The sequence below is a fragment of the Oculina patagonica genome, chromosome 6 (genome assembly GCF_052425735.1).
Source record: "Oculina patagonica isolate OP01 chromosome 6, crgOcupat, whole genome shotgun sequence".
In the NCBI taxonomy this organism is placed as follows: domain Eukaryota; kingdom Metazoa; phylum Cnidaria; class Anthozoa; order Scleractinia; family Oculinidae; genus Oculina; species Oculina patagonica.
The window spans coordinates 15,174,168-15,187,010 of NC_135763.1; the positions used below are offsets into that span (position 1 = coordinate 15,174,168).

General features: G+C 39.1%; 3 protein-coding genes across 3 annotated transcripts; 2 read left to right on the plus strand and 1 right to left on the minus strand.

Annotated features, from left to right (window-relative positions):
• Nucleotides 1-27: 27 nt before the first annotated feature.
• On the plus strand, nucleotides 28-4,825 carry LOC144656194 (trafficking protein particle complex subunit 3-like). The gene is made up of 5 exons (XM_078516437.1): nucleotides 28-154; nucleotides 246-343; nucleotides 1,640-1,739; nucleotides 2,635-2,817; nucleotides 3,896-4,825. The coding sequence occupies exons 1-5, from the start codon at nucleotides 113-115 to the stop codon at nucleotides 4,013-4,015; spliced, it is 543 nt and encodes a 180-aa protein (XP_078372563.1). The 5' UTR covers nucleotides 28-112; the 3' UTR covers nucleotides 4,016-4,825.
• Nucleotides 4,826-5,275: 450 nt separating this feature from the next.
• Nucleotides 5,276-7,980, minus strand: LOC144656193 (uncharacterized). The gene is made up of 2 exons (XM_078516436.1): nucleotides 7,219-7,980; nucleotides 5,276-7,129 (listed from the first exon to the last, which is right to left on the minus strand). Exon 2 carries the CDS (start codon nucleotides 7,095-7,097, stop codon nucleotides 5,616-5,618), a length of 1,482 nt encoding a protein of 493 aa, XP_078372562.1. The 5' UTR covers nucleotides 7,098-7,129; nucleotides 7,219-7,980; the 3' UTR covers nucleotides 5,276-5,615.
• Nucleotides 7,981-8,681: 701 nt separating this feature from the next.
• Nucleotides 8,682-12,697, plus strand: LOC144655956 (dnaJ homolog subfamily B member 4-like). Its single transcript, XM_078516155.1, has 2 exons — nucleotides 8,682-9,266; nucleotides 10,947-12,697. The coding sequence occupies exons 1-2, from the start codon at nucleotides 8,906-8,908 to the stop codon at nucleotides 11,669-11,671; spliced, it is 1,086 nt and encodes a 361-aa protein (XP_078372281.1). The 5' UTR covers nucleotides 8,682-8,905; the 3' UTR covers nucleotides 11,672-12,697.
• The last annotated feature ends 146 nt before the right edge of the window (nucleotides 12,698-12,843 follow it).

Sequence of the window (12,843 nt, forward strand, 5' to 3'; positions counted from 1 at the left end):
TTACCAAGCTCAAACGACGCGCGGCTACCAAGGCATAGCAGCCATGTTTTATAGCGGTTGATTTGTTTTTCCGCCAGTTGTTCTCGACAATTTCAAGCAATAATTGGCAACGATGTCCCGTCAATCGGCTGTTCGAGCCGACAACAGGAAAGTGGTAAGTTGTTTATCTAGTTTAGTGTAGTTTGAAGACTTAAATAACATCGATTTTTATGGTTCAACTTCGTTCCATTTTCACATTTGTACAGAGTGCAGAATTGTTCGTTCTGACACATGGAGCGCTTGTGGCACAGCTTGTAAAAGATTATGAAAGCGATGAAGAAGTCAACAAACAGCTTGACAAAATGTAGGTGTTCTCTTAAGTCCAGGTTATTAAAGTAACCTTTGAGGTATTAAAAATAGACAAAAATAATATGTAAAATTATATGCTTTTCAAATTATAGGCTTGTATCGAAAATGGCTAAAAAAGTCATTTTATAGCATAAACAAATTACAACACGCTATCTGATTGGTCATAACACCATTTTCTATCTAGAAATATAACATAGGCTCTGAAAAGTTACCAGGTTAGTTTGCATCAGAAGTGACGGGGAGGGGGGTGGGGGTGACAAATTCAATGAGTGCTGTTTTGTAATAGGAGAAGAGCAAGTTTAGGAGCGGATTTAGAGGAAGGGTGCAGGGGGCGCACCGCGCACCCACCCCCTCCTTTGAGATGACCTGCGGCTTTTTAATACTTATCCTCTTCGGGCCCATGAGGACTCTTGATTCCTTAGTGGTGCACACCCACCACTAAAGGCTGGTTTTCATATGTCGGCAAAATCCCAGATGATCGGGGATTTTACCGTTTCCCGACCATCCCAGATTTTGCCGTATATCGGGAAAATCTGGGATCAGAGTCGCCTTGATCGGCAATAACAGATGCCATTTTTAGTTGTGAGGGGCGGTGAGAGACTGGAGCTAAGCAATTAAAAGATTGGTAACGAGCTAAAACTATTGCCGACGTCCCCGACACTAAGAATTGGAGTTTTCATATATCTTGAACGATCGCCACAAAGGGGGGGGGGGGGAAAAACCCCCTTCTTTTTCCCACCCCCCCGAGGGGGGGGGGGTTTTTTTTTTTTTGTTGGAAGTGGGGGGGGGGGGGGGGAGGGAAACCCTTCGGGGGTTTTTAAAAAGGAAAGTGGGGAGGGGGGAAGGTGGGGGTTTTTTCCCCCTCCGTAAATAATTTTTTTTTTTTTTAATTTTGGGGGGCTTTTTTTTTTTTTTTTTTTTAATATATCTTTCATATATCTTGAACGATCGCCTTGACCATCGCAGAAATCTGGGACCCGTCGGGAAAATAGAAACGCTCCCGATTCTCCAGATTTGTCCCCGACCATCCCAGAGGATCGGGGATATTTACGATTTCGAGTTTTCATTAGTCGGCAAAGTCTGGGACGGTCGGGAAACAGTGAAATCCCCGATCGTCTGGGATTTTCCCGACATATGAAAACCAGGCTTAAGAATTGAGGAGTCGGTAAATGTGGTGGATATTTACCTCCACTTCAGTGAATAATAATTATTATTGTTAATTATAGCTTGGGGCAATCCTCAATGAAAAAGACATTTTTTCCATGTAATTTTTTATCTGTTCTGATTCTAGGGGGTACAACATTGGTGTGAGATTAGTGGAAGACTTTTTAGCAAGATCTAATGTTGGAAGGTGTCATGACTTTAGAGAAACTGCCGATGTTATTGCCAAGGTACATGTAACTTAACACTATGGTGAAAAAGCCAAAAGGCTTGTACTTAAACCTGAAACGAAAAAACGGGAATCCACTGAAACAAAAGAAAACGAAAGGAAATGAAACAGAATGAAACGAAATGAAGACAACAAAAGCACTCCAGTTTGCTTGAATACCACTAAGAAGCCAAGTTAGCCTGTTTGTGGATAGCTCTCAATAATGGTAATGGATTTTGTTTGTTTTGGTGGTTCGTTTGTTTCTTTTCATTTCGCCGTTTCAGGTTTTAGTACATGCTGGTGATAAAGCAGGAGCTTTAGACTTTGAAAGATCTTTGGATCTTTGAATGATGAACTAATGGTTAGAATAGGACTTTGCACTTTTGGTCATTGCATCTATGCCAACTCTCCTGGATTATTCAGGTGTCTCCTGGATACAGACTGAATCTCCTTGTCTCCCTATGGGTAATCAAATCTCCCAGATATGAAAGAAAGTGCTTGAAACTTATGTATTTTCACACTAATTTTAGCCAAATTAAGGGGAGAGCTCTATTTTTTCTACACCATTTTTGGTGTCAAGAAGAGGTATCTCAAGTCAGAAAATTGGTAATCTCCTGGATTTTTATGTTTTAAAAGGGGCAGCCTCTTTCATTGTGTTGTATTTTGGTCCAAACACTTTAATCTCAACCAGCGGTATAAGTGGGTACTGAAAAACTGTTTGGACAACATGATTAGCATGCTATTCCAGGGAGCAAAAATACAACAGCTTCAAAAGTATTAGCCTACATTTAGCCGTACCCCACCCTCCCTCATATTTTAATCAGGGGAGAGGGGTGGGTACGGCTACACAAAGGCTACAAAAGTATGGGTCATAAAAAATGCAGACTTTTTCTAAGACTTACCACTTTCTCTTACAGCTGGGATTCAAAATGTTCCTTGGTTTTTCACCAGTTATAACAAACTGGAGTGCAGCATCCGATGAGTTCTCACTGATATTAGACAACAACCCCATGGCGGAGTTTGCTGAGTTACCAGAAGGACATGAGGGACTTCTGTTTTCAAACATACTCTGTGGGGTCCTGAGAGGAGCTCTAGAAATGGTATGATTATTCAGTTGGTGTAGATAATAGAGATACTTACCCTGGAAGAACCAACTTAATGTACTTCTGTTAAGCTTGGTTTTCTCTAGCGATGTAGGCAAAAGTATATCATAACATATGGGCCTTTTTAGCAACCAATCAGCAAGCATATAAAGCATATTGTTACCATAAACAGTTTGAAGAAAAACAACTAACTTATTCTTTTGTTTTTTGATCTGCTTATTAATATTTTTGCTTTGATCTGTCTAAATTTATGGTGTAATAAGAGATCTTGTTCTTGCATTAAAAGTGAAAACCAAGATAAAAAGACACTCAGCAAAGGTGTTGTGTATATTTCACATTAGAACAGTAAGCAAAAAACAATTTTGTAGTTGTATTTGCTCAAATGAAATGAAAATGACACAAAAATTTTACTGTGAAGTTTGGAGGAAACAACCACTCAACAAATTTGCCAAAAAAGGAAACGGACAAGACACACCTAACACTTAAGAAATGGAACACATTTTCTGTGTTATTTTGATTATCAAAATGTAAATTCCTTTGTTTGTGTCATCATTATGTCAACAGCTCTTGCCGATTCTGTGTTTTTTCAAGTTATAGAAGAACAGCTTTTAGCATGCACTTTCTTACACAGGCTGTTTTCTAGATTTTGTAATAAAGCTGCGTTGCACTCCTTAGACTCTTTGTTCACCACTCTCTTGGAGGAGTACATGCCTTATTTCCCACATCACCTGCAGAGTAGTGGAGGGTGACAGGAGGGGGGAGCCCAGGAGAAAAGGGGCTGGAGGTGGGAGAAGAGAGGGCGGGAAGTGGGATTCCCTGAAGGTGGCGGGAACTGAGAGAAATTGAAAAAAAAAATTGCATTTTGTTATATTTTGCAAAAGAAATGGGACAAAGAGGAAAGAACTAATACAGAAAGAGGTGGGAAGTGGGAGTAAGAGGTACAGGAAGCAGGAGGTTCAGACCCCCCTGTCCACCACCCAGAGTAAAAACTACCTTTTGCTTGTAAAATCACTGGTTCCTCTAGTGGAGCCTCGTCAGTTGACTTTTAATCATTTCTTGGCTTTATGTTCCTTAGGTACAGATGGAAGTTGAAGTATGGTTTGTTCAAGATCAGTTGCGAGGAGATGAGACGACTGAAATAAGACTCAAGTTTATAAGAAAGTTAGAAGATGCTCTTCCTGCTGGGGAAGACTAGACATCTAATATATTATAATGTACAGTGAACATTTTAATCAATATATAGATTGTAGTGTCAATAGACTCCTTTTGGGCCATTATTTGAATAGTCACGCAACAATTCTTTTATCGTGCGATGACCTTGTAACACAATGCTGCATCTCCACAAGTATGGCGTGACAGTTTGAAGAACCATTTTGACAGAAGACTACAACATTATGAGTACAGCATTTTTATGAAACAAATTCAGCTACAGTAAAATTTAAATTTGAGTAACGTTTCTTCAAGGAAAGCAAGGGAAAGGAAGATAAAATACCGGTGTTCTTAGTCTTTGTGTAGAATGATCAACTCAGGTTTTGTTTAATTATGAACTAGAATTTTCATATTTCATTTTACAACGTGAAGAGAGATTAGTAATGATTTCACATACGGCACACTTTTGAAAATAATGAACCTCGTTACTTTTAAAACTACGGTAACCATAAAAGCTCTCTTTAAGTCCCTGAGGGTATATTTTCTTTTTTAAAACCTTTTGAAGGGAGGTTATTAGAGACGGGGGACTTAATTCAAATCAAATGTCAGTTAGGGAACATATGAAAGAAATAAAAAGGATTTTCGCTGTTTCTTTACAAACTTTCACGCAAAAGTAACAAAAAAAGGAAATGTGTTGATGGATAAGTATAAAGCTAAAATTATCTTGTTTTCTTGTTTAGGGGGAGAGGGGTATTAAAAAATAAACTTCCAGAGGCGGGCTTATTTGAGCTTTAATCACAAGATGTACTCAGCAGAGAGTGTTCTGGAACATCTCTGATAAACACGATTTAATTAACTCTTCAGTCTATTGATGGTGTATATAAAAATATCAAATTTAATGCTTCTAGAAAACGTTTCATTGCAGTGCGTTAATAGTTTATTGCAGTAAGAAGTCTCTTTACGGTGAAAAACAGGAAACAGTTTGTACATCGTCGCCACTGCCTCACATGACTTGACTTGACACAAGAATGTTCTAAGACATAATTCTAAAATATTAGACACAATAAGTAAAAAAACTCAGGAGCTTCTTGCTTTTAATTTAATCATACTTTAAGACGACCTTGAAGTGAAAAAAATGCAAAACTTTAGTAAATATGTGTAGTGTCACGCGTCGTTTGAAACAAAAAGAACTTTCTAGAACATCATTCATATAAATATGAAAATAAACAAGTAGAAAATTTCATCAAGTTTATTACATTTTCAGTAATTCTTTTGTGGTTTATTAAGATTAAAAACCGTCTAGAAACCTATCAAAGCTGCTATCAACCTAGCAGTAGCTAAAAATCTAGACTTATAGGCTGTATAAGTGATATGGATGTTTCTGGACTTCTCAATCAACTTCTTCGTATAATTGTATCTTTTATGACCACAGTATTCTTTATGACCACAGCAAAACTCTGACACATTATTAAATGGATCGTAAAAATACGTTACATTGTCAAATAGCACGAGACATCAAGTGGAAATTTCTAGAAAATGATAACATTCTTACAAGACCATGAGTATTGGACACTATAGTTAATTTAGCAGACGTGTATAAATGAATTAATGGCGGGAACTATCTTGGTGAATGTCCTAATATACGCTTACATCAGAAACCTCCGAAAATTGTTGATAGGAGAGGGGGGGGGGGCTACTCTAGAATTCTCTCTTCGCTGTTCATTCCTATTGTTTTCTAAATTGTGATCCCTTTTTGAAGATTCATCTTTGACCCCTTCCTCACTCTTTTCAACAGCTGTGCATGAAACCTTCTGTTCCAATTGGGCAAGTGTTCTTTGCAATCGTTGTACTGCTGTTTTTCTCGCTAAGCGGATATTTTCGTCTTGATTTGTCTCAATACCATCCAACTCGATCAGGCAACAAGTGAGGATTTCTTCAAGGATCAGATATTCTTTAGTCTTGCTATTGTCACTGAAATCATCGACTTTCTTCTCGAGTACTTCAGCTTTCTTGAGGATGCTTTGAATTATCAACAGCTTGTTCTTTAAGTTGCTTTCATTTTCTTCCGTAAATTCCTTTGGTAATAACGTACTTGCAGATTGCTCTCCGATTTCTATGACTACTTGACCTTGTTCAGTATTGCCTTCGCCTTCATTTATTTCTCCAGCAATATCGTCTTCACTGTTGTCCAAAATTTGTCCTTTATCAGTATTGTTACAGTAGTTGGTTCCATCAAAACTTAAAACAGTGTAAGGTTCGTCAATTCTGAAAGTATCGCGGGTTTTTTGCTCGTTAACAACTTCTGAAACTGGCTTGGTAGTCTCCTCTTCATCTTGAAGGCTCGCTTTCTCGACTTCTTTGTTTTCTTTAATATCTTTATCCTCGCTTTCATTGGCTTCTTTTATTTCATCAATTTCAACCCGAAAGGGTACATCAAAAGACGTTTCCATTCTGTTTCGTCCCGAGAGGTTTTTTCCAATTTTCGGTTCTGAAAGATGGCTTTCCCGTGAACTTTTCTTCTCAATTTCATTCCCATCTTTCATTTCTTCAAATTCAACCTTAACGGGTATGTCGAAGGATATTTCCTTTTTGTTTCGTTCCGAAGAGTTTCTTCCGATTTTCGGATCAGAATGCTGGGTTTCCCGAGAGCTTCCCTCACTGTACGTATTTCGTCTTCCCAGTTTCACCGGACGCCTTAAATCCGATGTGTACTGATCTTCAAACACTTTCTCCAAATCTCCGATAAACGGATTTTCTGCGAAAAAATGCCTTCTTTGTTCTTTTCCATCGGGAACGTTGTGTTTACAAGGCCCCTGTTTGCAGAAGTGTTGCATTTTTGGATAACCAACAGGCGAGCTAGATTCCCAGAAGTTGTAATTTTGGTTGCTTTTTGTTCCATTTGTTCCTTGGCTCTGATATTCAGCCGCGGTTTGTTTCTGTTCTGGCTTTGAAACTTGTTCCACATCAGCCCCGTTCGGGTCTGAAGTTTCCACAACCAATTTTAGTTTCGGTCCGCTCGGCAAACTCGAAGATCGAGTGAAAATGCGGGGTTTTCCCTGCTGGTCGCCCGTCGTTTGTCTTCTGTACTCGGGGTGAACATTGATAGGAATTTCTCTACTCATTGCCATTCTTGAGTTGTTAACTGAGTGACTAACAAGACCTTAGACGCGATTGAAAATTCGTGAAGATTACTTTCGAGATTACCACAAATCAAGAAGATATGGATCAAGATTGAGGTAAACAACATACTTGCGATATTAGCATGGTTGACTCGATACTTGAACTTTGTCACGTAAACACAAGTTCACTTCGCGTTTAACAATTGCGTGACAGTCTCTACAATCATCCAGAAAAGTTTTAAAAGCGCAGTAAATGCTAGTTTTATGGTATTCATCTCCGCTGTTCTAGAATTTTCAAAATAAATCGTCTATCGGAAAACCGATTTTCTAAATTTACAATTTCCGTGTTTCGTGAAAGTCAAGAAACCCGTGATTATTTACTTCCCGTTGTTTCGACCAATGAATCGTTCTAGAATATTCGGCGAAATTTTTGCGGCATAAAGATTACCGCGATTATGATTCGTCGCGTGAGTACGGCATTTAATATTGTCGACACCATCTACTGTGTCTTGATATTATCAAGGCCCGAGCATAAAATTAGATCATAATTGGACAAACAGTAATATTGTGTAGACTTATATAAGTCGCTAGTTTTGAGTAAGACCTGAACTGCTGTTTTTCGCTTTCGTTTAATATGCTTTTGTGCGGTGTGGTACGGTACCTAGTACAAAATAAATATGGAAAGTAATATTGTACTGCGAACTTTCAGGCTTTTGTCCTTCAGACAGGTTTCGGGTTTCTTTTCGTTCAAGTTCATATATTGTAGTTCTACCGGCAATTTCCAAGTTTCCATTTGGTAATATAATGTTTTTGACCGTTATGTTAATTGTTCCAAACATAGACTTTTCGCGGTGCAATCAGCCCCACGTATCACGGCCTCCCCAGTCCCCACCCCCCCCCTCCCCACCTCACCCCAAGACCGAGGAGAACGTCTACGCATGTGCTGAGCACCGTCCATCCGGCACCAGCGAGGAGTGTGCACAGGGAGACACGGACGGGAGAGAAGAGAGCAAGCAGCGGAGAGGAGCCGACGCCCGACCACCCACCAGGGGCGGAGCCCGCACACCGCAGACGCCGCGTCGCCCGAGGGACGCCCCGAGACCGCGCAGACGGGAGAGGGAGGGGGGAGCGGACGACGAGACGGACGACAGCCGGACCCGCGCCGCGCAGGACGAGACCAGACACCGAGCACCGGACGGGCAGCACGGGCACCGGAACGCGCCACACAAGGGGGACCGGAGGCCCGAGACCCGCGCCAGGCCGGCGACGGGAGAACGCGACGGAACAAGCACGGAAACACGACAAGACCACCGCGCGGCCGCGGTGTCCCGCACCCCTACCCTTCTCCCTCACCCCAAGAGAGGCTCACCCCCAATCCAACTCCTGGCAAGACTAGGACTCTTCTCTTTATAGATTTTTATCTCGCATTCTTGGGAAGAAGATAGGCCAGAGTTGTATCATATTGCGTGTGTTCTGATACAAAGAATACAACAATAATATTAATTCACGGGATTTTTCATCGAGATATGCACATACCGTAAACTTAAACAAGGAAGCCGCGTGAAAACCGCGTTGAGCTGGGCGACACTCTTTCCAGTCTTCTCTATTGGCGCGGACAAGATGGAGGACGCTAGAACTTTCTAGTAAATTGTCTTCAAGATGTTGTTTGCTGTTAACTTTCGTGTTTAACGTCACGGCTTTGTTGTAAATAACTCCGGGAAAAGGTCTGGACTTACCTGAAAAATAAAAATTAATGTAGCTGATTCAAAAACAGGAAAAATCAAGCAAGAAGTTGCGTGGCAGTCAACAATGAAACAATGGGGAAGGATTATTACAAGATCTTGGATATTCCACGCAACGCAAGTGAAGACGAGATCCGAAAAGCCTACAGAAAAATGGCTTTGAAATTTCACCCAGACAAGAACAAGAGCCCTGAAGCTGAAGATAGGTTTAAAGACATTGCAGAAGCCTACGAGGTTCTCAGTGACCCACAAAAGAGGGAAGTATTTGATAAGTTTGGCGAAGAAGGATTAAAAGGAACACCGAAGCCTCCAACAAGTGCTGGTGGTGCTCCTGAATTCCACTTTGAGATGCCCCCGGGATTTACAGCTTTCACGTTCCATGGAGATCCTATGTCCACGTTTTCAAGAGTATTTGGAAGAGAAGACCCTTTCAGGGGTAAGCATGCTATATTATTAAAAATATCGAGCTTTAAGCTTACTTTTATCCTGCTAAAAATATTATGTTTACACAGTAGTTAAACTGACCGACAATATAAGAAATGAGTTTCATTCACTAAGTAAGGTTAAGCGTACGGTATTGATAGGATTTCCTAGTTTGTATTTGACTTCATTTTATGGCAAATTATTTAACAATCTCTTTTCTTACTTTTCGGCACATATAAATAGAATTTGAGCTGTGTTTTCTGAAGTAAAATTAAATGCATATGTTTTGGATCAAGTTTACTCAAGCGTGCGGCTGAAGTTCTCGTAAAATTCAATTTACATGTTTTATTTTACGCTGGGGCTCACTGAATCCACTAGAATATTTATTTTAATTGCTGACAGCGTGAATGTTTCAAACATATCCTTATTTGTTATTCTTATCCTAAGAAATGTAATTGTTATAAACTTGCGGTTTGCTCAATTATAAATATTTTTAATTGTCAAGCAATTTCTGAATACCCTTTTGTTGTTGAACAATAGTGAACTGCAACTATTATAAAATATGGCAATCATATGGAAAATCGTGGGAAACTTTGTGGAATTCAAAAAAGTGGTTTAAATCAAAATAAAGCAACAGGTTTGGATTACTCAATTAAAAAATGTTACTTTCTCTTGCTAAACATTTTAAAGAGGCATTCTTATTTTTTTTTTTGAACTATCCATTTTTTGGGTTCAATTTTTACAAAAAAGAAAATGTTCCTGAAGAATCTAGAATGTTTTATTGTGTTTACAAACAACCATAGGTCATCTGGGTTAACCTCATTAATTCAAATGTCCTGTGAAAGTAAAATAGATTTTTATTTTGAAAATCTGTCTCCTTCATTTTACTTTCAAATATCTTCCTAAAAGAGTTTTTATTTAGGTCATTTTAATTTGGTAAAATTTCTTCCTCAATTTTTATTTGTTTGTTTGTTTGTTTATAATTAACTTCTGGTTTGGATGCAGCTTTTATTTCATTTCATGACCATGGCTTCCTATTTTTGTCTTGTTTAATAAGCTTTCAGTTTCAAGAAACTTCTTCTTTGATAATTATGTGAAAGAAAGATTCTTCTCAACAAGACATTTGCATGTTCTGGAAATCTTTTATGACTATACAAGTGTTTATTTATAATTTCAACAAGGGAAGCTTATGAAACAATGAAGAATATTGTGAGTGTGCATTCTAGATTTATCTGTGGTAACATATCTGACATTCACTGCTTGTTTTTGAGATTCCCTGTTGTTGAAAATATTTTTCTGTTCAAGGGTCTTCCTATCTAATGAATCTAGAAACTGTTAATTAAATCTTGGAATGTTCATTCTGGAATTAATAGCAAGGATATTATCAAAGTTGTGATTTTATGTCAAAATTTAAGTTGAAGCAGGACTATAGCTCTAGGCATAAATTTCCAAAGAGAAGGGGTTTACATGTGAGCTTTGTGTTTCAAGGGGGTTTTCAAGTACGAAACGAGAATCAGTCAGTCAGGTAAATATCAACTGGAAGGTAAATAAACTACTGTAGCGAGTTTTGATAAGCTGACATCTCAGTATATATCATTATATATCAGTCCTTTCGTGGGCCACAGTGAAAACTACTGGGTGGACCTATCAAGTATTTGCGGCTAACGGATGGCTTTCTTTCCCTTTCTTTCAGGAATGTTTGATCATGGATTTGCTATGCCTGGTGCATTTGGAGGAATGGACTTTTCTGATACTGGAGGTTTCCACCAGTCCTTCCACCAACAGATGCATCCTGGCTTCAATCGACAGAGGTCATCATCTTTTGAAGACATGCCATCGTTTGCTCGCAAAAAGGCCCAGGATCCTCCGATTGAAAAATACCTCATGGTGACATTAGAGGAGCTCCTAGAAGGAACTACAAAGAAACTGAAAATCATTAAAAAGGTTCTGAATCCTGATAGAGTGACAACCCACACGGAAGATAAAATTCTCACAATTGATGTACGAAAAGGCTGGAAAGAGGGAACAAAAATCACTTTCCCAGAGGAGGGAGACCAAAAACCGCACACTGTTCCTGCTGATATCGTCTTTACAATCAAGGACAAACCACATGCGTACTTCAAACGTGATCAGGACAACAACATTCTCTATACTGCCCAGTTGTCTCTGAGAGATGCTCTTACAGGGCACACCACGGCATCTTCAGTGCCGGTTCCCACATTGGATGGGAGGACAGTCAATATTCCTTTAAACTGTATAATCAAACCTGGAGCAAAACGGCGCATCAAAGGTGAAGGTCTGCCATTACCCAAGAAGCTCAATCAACGAGCTGATATGCTGGTAGAGTTTGAAGTCGTGTTTCCAAAGGAACTTTCCCCTGCTAGTATTGACGTGTTGAAGAATGCTTTACCAGAGTGAGGCTAGAAAACATTTACTATTTTAGCTTGAAGCTCTTGATGCAGCTATTTTAAATTATTTTTGAAGTTTTAACTTCAGCTAAGAGTGGGTTGATCAGAACCACTCTTACTGATTAACATTTTTGCTACTCTTATAAGAGTAGAAAGCGAAGGACACTTCGCTACCAGTACATACAGTCAAATTGGGTGTCCTTTTTACTCTTAAGGGGGTGGAGATGAGGAGAAGAGTGAATGTTTAGTAGAATCTTAGCTGTTGTAAATTTTATGGTCACCATGAATGGGAGAATTTAGTTTTGAGTCAAGTAAGGCCATGTTTTGAGTTGTTATTGTGACCAGACCCCTGTTCAGGTGTGTTTTTACAAATTTAAGGTTAAGAGAGGTTAAAATGGCCCTGCCAGGGTAAATTCAGACAAGCAACATGACCCAGCACATAAAATAAAATCGTGACAAACGACAACCCTTTTGGAAAAACTTAAATTCTGACAAGTACAAGTAATTTTCCTTCAATTCTACTACCGACAGCGAAGTTTCATAAAACAGCGACATGGCATATTTTTTAATTTAGACAAGGGACACGGGAAACCCCACCAGGCAGGGCCTCGTTAGAGAGTTACTTGTACAATATGCAGCATATTGCAGTGTTCATCAGTCCAACGTGCAGTGGGGATAGGCCAAGGTCCCCAGTCTGTTCCTGCAAGCTTGGAGTGGAATGTGTATAGGGAAGGGCTATGCATTGCTAGCCCTCATTGGAGGCTAAAATGCGAGTGGATCATGTTTATGATTATTTTTTAATTAGGTATTTCTCTCCAAAAACATTTCACAAGTAGTGCAGTCAGTACTTGGAAAGCAAAATAAGATACCAAGGCCCATTTTTATCCTGTTAACATTTGGCATGGAGTCATGTTTCTTTTATGAAGATGTTTGAGTTATTTAAGCTATTGAATTATTTAAAATTAAGTGCACTGGATCAGAGGATTATTGGATCAATTTGGTCACACTGTTAAAAAAAAAAAAAAAAAAAAACAAATGGCCACAAAACATAGAGAATGAAAGTGGGTCTTCAAGCTAGTGGCAATGAAAGTAAATTGACTAGGTTTCACTTAGAAAAAATTCTTAGAAGAAACTATTTTTATTATTTAGCAAAGGTGTTTTATTTAACATGGGGAATTTGAA